The sequence below is a fragment of the Camellia sinensis genome, chromosome 12 (genome assembly GCF_055761805.1).
Source record: "Camellia sinensis isolate YWXY chromosome 12, ASM5576180v1, whole genome shotgun sequence".
NCBI lineage: Eukaryota > Viridiplantae > Streptophyta > Magnoliopsida > Ericales > Theaceae > Camellia > Camellia sinensis.
In genome coordinates, this window is record NC_138972.1 from 139,661,511 (window position 1) to 139,668,975 (window position 7,465).

General features: G+C 36.8%; 1 protein-coding gene across 1 annotated transcript; it reads left to right on the forward strand.

Moving 5' to 3' along the window:
* The first annotated feature begins 2,292 nt into the window (after nucleotides 1–2,292).
* Nucleotides 2,293–2,682, forward strand: LOC114276663 (lectin 9-like). The gene has a single exon (XM_082897309.1). It carries the CDS (start codon nucleotides 2,293–2,295, stop codon nucleotides 2,680–2,682), a length of 390 nt encoding a protein of 129 aa, XP_082753435.1.
* The last annotated feature ends 4,783 nt before the right edge of the window (nucleotides 2,683–7,465 follow it).

Genomic DNA, 7,465 nt, shown 5'->3' on the forward strand with positions numbered 1-7,465 from the left:
TTTTGAATTTTTTTTTTCAATAGTGTTTTCAAAAAGTTGGTTATGAATTTTGAAAAAAAATTTAAATTGAATTTTGAGTTGTATGTTTCATTATGAGTTTTGAAAATGGTTTTTGAATTGAATTTTGAGTTGTGTTTCGTAATGAGTTTTGAATTTTTTTTATTAGAATCACAATTTGAAAAGAGAAGTAAACGCAACCCTAGTTTTTTTTTTTTTTTTAGATTGAAAACTCTGGTTTTTCTTGGTAAATGAAAGGGTCATACTTATCTAAAATTTCTATAAAATAAAGCATGAGGGTTTTTGAAAATATGTCAAAATTTCTTAGAGATACATTTTATTTCAAAGGTTGAGATTGATTTCCAAATTCATTATAGGATCAAGATTTTTTTAATTCTCACTCACCACCTTATTTTCGCCCTCTTTGTTTCTCTCTCTCTCTCTCTCTCTCTCTCTCTCTCTCTCTCTCTCTCTCTCTCACCTACCTTCGTTTCCATCCTTTTTTTCACTCATGCATTTTCTCTCTCTCTCTTGCCCACTTTTCTCCCTCTGTCCTTTTTATTTTTCTCTTTATTTTTTTTATTTTTTACTTTTTATTCACTTATTTTATTTATATCATGCCTTCAAACACGAACATACACTAGTTATTATATAAAATAGGATTGAGGATTGTTGTTGTATTAAAAGGCACAACAACCCTGTTGTTGTGAGGAACTTTAAAGGTATTTCTTGAGTGTATTTTGATAATTCGAAAAGTTTATATTATAAGATTTGTCAATTATATCATCTATTTAAAAAAATCTAGTTAATGAGACATCAATAACCCCATGATCAAGTCTTAATTTATTTAATTTTTTCTATGAATAATCTACTCGACGAATCTTACAAAATGAACAATTTAAATTATCGAAAAAGACTCAAAATACACTCTTAATAGATTTCATGACAGCCTATTGTGTCGTAAGGCACAACCATTTGAAAGTCTTTCTTGATAAATGAAAAGTCTTTCTCGCTAATGGTTGAATTAGAGTTGTACAGAGAATTGCAATTTAGAGAATCTATAATGGTGGGATTAAAAAATTGTATTAAAGTCGTTATCAAAAAAAAAATTGTATTAAAGTGATAGAGTTAGTTATACAAAGAATATAGTGAAAGTCTTTCTTGGTAATTGTACAGAGAATCTGCAATTTAGAGCATCTAATGGTGGGATTAAAAAATTGTATTAAGGTGATAGAGTTAGTTATACAAAGAATATAGTGAAAGTTTTTCTCGGTAATTGTACCCAGAATCTGCAATTTAGACCATCTTTAATAGTGGGAATAAAAAATTATATTAAAGTGATAGAGTTAGAGTCACATAGAGTCTGTAATTTAAAGCATCTTCCATAGTGGAGTTAATTTATATACAGAGTTGCATGTATACTTCTAAACTCACTCATCAAGAGTTAATTTTCCTCACAACCAGCCATGGATATGGCAGTCTGCAATTCTTGCTGAGTAAGGAATCTGTAAAATTCGTAATTCGATTCAGTCCAATCTAATCCAGTAGGTTTGGATTGGTTTTTTGAATCCGTGGTTTGGTTCCGGATTGAAAAATTAAAAATCCGTAGTTCACAGATTGGTTCCGGATTGAACCCCACGGTTCCAGATTGGAACCGATCTGGACCATATACAAATAGTCTATATTTTTATTACACACCTTCCTGTATAGTATCTTCTCGTATTTCATATAAAACTTAAATCCAAACCTAAACTTGCATAGTATCTTCTTTTATTATTTTTGTTTGCTAGTTTTTAGCGTTGATTTGTAATGGTCTAAATACTTATGGTGTAACTAATTTTCTTATGGTTGTTTAAATTCTAGAACAGTTTGTCGCTATTATGAAAAAACATGTTGCTATTGTGAAACTAATATGGTGCTATATTTATATTTTTATGAAATTAAAGTGTTTTATATATATTTTTTGTTATTTAATTATGTAAATCCGTGGTCCTAAACCGATCCAATCCGTGTTTAAATGGATTGGTTCGGATTGGTTCCACGATTTAAACGGATTGGATTGGTTTCAATTTTTCAGGATCCGTAGATAACGGATTGGTCCTGGTTTTACTCTAATCCGGTCCAATCTAGACCATGCTCACCCCTAACTCTTGCAATCCCACCCTCCGATCACATATTTTGCTTTGTTCTTTTTTCTTCTTCTACTTTGTGATCACCCTTTACTACTTTCCCCTTCATGCAAATGCACTGAGCTTCAACTTAACCAATATTAATCAAACGTTTGAAAATGTCACCATGAAAGGAAATGCTATTTTATCCAATGACGTCATCCAAATCACTCCAAACGAAATATGGAAAGTCGGTCAAGCCATATATAAAGATCCTTTTGACCTTGGGGACCAAGCTTCTGAAACATTGGCAAACTTCAACACTTATTTCTTGTTGGTCATTGATTCAGAAGGAAACTCAAGTTTTGCAGATGGGCTTACATTCTTCCTTGTTCCCCATGATTCCCGATCCAGTTACAATTGGGCTGGCTCCATGGGTCTTCCAATCACGGAAACAGACACCCCCACATGGACTCCATTTGTTGCTGTGGAGTTTGATACCTTTCCAAATGCCTGGGATATAGCGATCCCCGACTTTACCCCGACCTTTATTGTGTTCAGGACTCGGGTTCCGTAAGTGTATATTGTTGTCTATGTCTTGTTTCATCCCTTTAATTCTTTGAATTTAAGTTTTGGGACTTGTTGAGCGAGTTTGGAACAGATTGGTTGTCTTTTGGTACAAATGGTTGTTGCCCAGATTTTGGATTCTTCGCTCGAGCAAGCCTTGAGTAATCTATTCTTTGCTCGAGCGAGCCCTGTGAAATTGTTTCTTCGCTCGAGCAAGGCTTCTTGTGCTCGAGCGTGCGTCTGCTTTGGTGGCAGACCTGAAGCTTTTCATTCCACGCTCGAGCTACAATTCTTGCGCTCAAGCGAGGCGACCTTTTTGTGTCTAGTCGCTCGAGTGAGAACTCCTTCGCTCGAGCGAGCCTGGTGTACATCAATACACAACAGCACCATTTTGTTGCATTTTTGATCTCCTTTTTCACTCTCAAACCCTAAATCTGTAGCTTCTCTCTCTAGCAGCCACCTTCTCTCTAAGGTTTCATCTAAATCCATTGTGTTCTTGACCCTAGTGTCTTTGAGAATAAGGTAGAGGGCTTCAAGAGCTTTGTGTTGATCGAAGTAAGAGTTTGTTTCGTCATATTTGGAGTTTCGATCCTGCTTGTTCGTCTTCTACACTTAAGGTAGGGAATTTCTACACTCTAATATGATTTTGAGCTTAGTTATTTACTATTGCGTATAGATGACGAGATTTGGTTGTGGTTTGGACAAATCTTGGATTTGGGTGTGAAATGAAAAGAGGGGTTTTGATGAATATGAGGTAAATGAGTATGAGACTTGAATATATGATCATGTTGTGCCAAAATAGTTGATTTTGGTGTTTGGGTTGATATTTGGAAAGAGGGGATTTTGCCCTAATTTTGATTAAATCATTATTTTGCATAAATAATTGGAATTAACATTGAAAATGTGAAATTGGAAGGCTGTGGTTATAAATGGTGATATTGGATACGTATTATCTCATCTATGTAAGTTTTGAATAAAATATTTGTTTTGAGATTGAACATCTCTCTAGAAATAATTGTATTGGGCTATCGGTGGAGGATGGCTATGATTGTTGTAGAAATTGCATGAGGATTAGGCGATTTAATGCTAATCCATTGTTGGTGTCATTGAATATGACCATGTTATAAATACATTGTATATGTATGTTTATTGGGAGGAGAAAGGGAATGTACTCCATATATGACTATGTTTATAAATACATTGTATATGTATGTTTATTGGGAGGAGAACTGGGATGTACTCCATATGTGATTATGTTTATAAATATATTGCATATGTATATTTGTTTGGGAGGAGAAAAAGGATGGACTCCATTTAAACCAAGTTGGCTAGAGTGTCCTGGGTGAAAGACCCGAAATTTCATATATAAATGGATGCGGATTCCTTCGAACGAAATATCCATAAAATGGCAAGTTTGAAGTGTTTATGTGTGTTTTTCATAGTTGGAAAACCATTGAGTTGTAGTCTCTTTTTGGTAGTTGAAAGATAATGGATTTAACTCATGAATTGAGTAGCATATATGAACTGGAAATAGATTGAAGGAAAATGGAATGAGGTTAGGTCTTAGTGGCATATGAATATACAGGCGTTTTGGATGTTTTAGTATCGCTATTGTTTATGTATGTAGTATTTATACCTTTGCTAAACCTCATATATTGTATTGGATTATCTCTACTGTGCTGTTGGCTCACCCTATACGGGAATATCATTTTTCAGGTGCAGGTGAGATGTTTCCTCCAAGGCAATAGCATGGATAGACTTTTGGGAAACCAAAGGTTCTTTATTATGTCTTATGTGTGTATGTTTGTTAGAATGAAATTAAAATGACCTTGAAATACTCCGAGAGTTTCATCATTCGCGCCTTGCAGTGTATCCAGGAGGCACAAAGATGTATCATGATCTTAGTCTCCAATTTTGGTGGAGAGGTATGAAAAAGGACGTGGCTGTGTTTGTATCAAAATGCCTTACTTGTCAACAAGTGAAGGCCGAGCATCAGAGGCCAGTGGATTTGTTGCAACCCTTGCCTATAGCTAAGTGGAAGTGGGAGCATGTTACGATGGACTTCGTTGTGGGCCTTCTGAGGACTCAACGGGGTAGTGATGCCATCTGTGTGGTCGTTGACCGGTTGACTAAATTGGCACATTTTATTCCCATGCGCGTAAGTGACTCGATAGATTATCTTGCCGACTTGTATATTAGGGACATAGTGAGGTTGCACGGGGTCCATGTGACAATTGTTTCGGATAGAGATCCGCGTTACACTGCTCGGTTGTGGCAGAGTCTGCAAAGTGCCTTAGGCACTAGATTGACTTTTAATACTGCGTATCATCCTCAAACTGACGGGCAGTCCGAGCATACTATTCAGATCCTTGAGGATATGCTTTGAGGCTATGTCCTTGACTTCAAGGGTTTATAGGAGAGGCATTTGCCCTTAGTGAAATTTGCCTATAACAATAGTTTCCAATCGAGTATTGGCATGGCACTGTTTGAAGCCTTGTATGGTCGACCATGTAGATCCCCTGTGTGTTGGGCCGAGGTGGGTGATACACCTTTGTTAGGTCCAGAGTTGGTTCGGGAAACTACGGAGAAAGTTGCACTTATCCGTAAGAGGCTAGCTACGTCTCAGAGTCACCAAAAAAGTTATGCCGACCGTAGGAAGAGACCTTTGTCATTTGAGGTGGGTGATCATATCTTTTTGAAAATATCATCTAGATAGGGTTTGATGAAGTTTGGGAAGAGTGAGAAGTTGTCCCCTCGGTTTATTGGCCCTTTTGAGATCCTCGAACGGATTGGGGAGGTTGCTTGCCGTTTGGTGTTACTGCCACAAATTTCCGGAGTTCATGACATGTTTCATATTTGTATGCTTCAAAAATATGAGCTGGATTCATCGCACGTGTTGGATTGGACCGACTTAGAGGTAGATGAGGATGCCTCGTATGAGGAGAGACCGGTAGAAGTCTTGGATAGACGGGATCAAGTTTTGTGAGGCAAGACAATTCCCTTAGTAAAAGTATTGTAGAAACATCACGGAGTTGAGAAAGTGACTTGGGAACGTGAATTAGAAGTCCGAGAGAAATATCCGGATTTGTTTGTTGATGCATGAGCATGTATTGAGAATTTATTGTATTAATGAATAGTCTAAGCATTGTATATTTTTTAACTTATGAAAACATTGTATATGTTATGGTTGTTTGGGAAGAACATGGATTCAATATAAACATTGCTTATGTTTTGAGAATTTGGAATATTGATGATGTTGTATCATTTTTTGAAGCATTGTATGTGCTTTGTACGATTTTTGAAAATTTGGACTTTAGTTAAACATTGTAAATGTTTTGGAAAAATTGAAAATTTCATTTTAAATTTGGGACTTGTGAATCGAGTCGGTGTGAATAGATGACCGGGGAATGGGTCATGGTGTTGAACTTGAAGGAATAACATGGTTGTGAATAGTTCAATTATGTTTTAGAGTCTGATTCGTAATCTCGAGGACGAAATTTCCTAAGGTGGGGAGGTTATAGCGATCCCGGTTTTACCCCGACCTTTATTGTGTTCAGGACTTGAGTTTCATGAGTATATATTGTTGTCTATGTCTTGTTTCCTCCCTTTAATTCTTTGAATTTGAGTTTTAGGACTTGTGGGGCGAGTTTGGAACAAATTGGTTGTCTTTTGGTACAAATGGTTGTTGCCCAGACTTTGGCTTCTTCGCTCGAGCGAGGCTTCTTGCGCTCGAGCGAGGCTTCTTGCGCTCGAGCGAGCCTTGTGTAATCTGTTCTTCGTTCGAGTGAGGATTCTTGCGCTCGAGCGAGCCCTGTGAAAATGTTTCTTCACTCGAGCGAGGCTTCTTGCGCTTGAGCGTGCGTCTACATTGGGTGGCAGACCTGAAGCTTTGCATTCCACTTTCGAGCAACACTTCTTGCACTCGAGCGAGGTGACCTTTTTGTGTTTGGTCACTCGAGTGAGAACTACTTCGCTCGAGCGAGCCTGGTGTACATCAATACACAACAACGCCGTTTTGTTGCATTTTTGATCTCCTTTTTCACTCTCAAACCCTAAATCTGCAGCTTCTCTCTCTAGCAGCCACCTTCTCTCTAAGGTTTCATCTAAATCCATTGTGTTCTTGACCCTAGTGTCTTTGAGAATAAGGTAGAGAGCTTCAAGAGCTTTGTGTTGATCCAAGTAAGAGTTTGTTTCGTCATATTTGGAGTTTCGATCCTTCTTGTTCGTCTTCTACACTTAAGGTAGGGAATTTCTACACTCTAATATGATTTTTAGCTTAGTTATTTACTATTACGTATAGATGACGAGATTTGGTTGTGGTTTGGACAAATCTTGGATTTGGGTGTGAAATGAAAAGAGGGGTTTTGATGAATATGAGGTAAATGAGTATGAGACTTGAATATATGATCATGTTGTGCCAAAATAGTTGATTTTGGTGTTTGGGTTGATATTTGGAAAGAGGGGATTTTGCCCTAATTTTGATTAAATCATTATTTTGCATAAATAATTGGAATTAACATTGAAAATGTGAAATTGGAAGGCTGTGGTTATAAATGGTGATATTGGATACGTATTATCTCACCTATGTAAGTTTTGAATAAAATATTTGTTTTGAGATTGAACATCTCTCTAGAAATAATTGTATTGGGCTATCGGTGGAGGATGGCTATGATTGTTGTAGAAATTGCATGAGGATTAGGCGATTTAATGCTAATCCATTGTTGGTGTCATTGAATATGACCATGTTATAAATACATTGTATATGTATGTTTATTGGGAGGAGAAAGGGGATG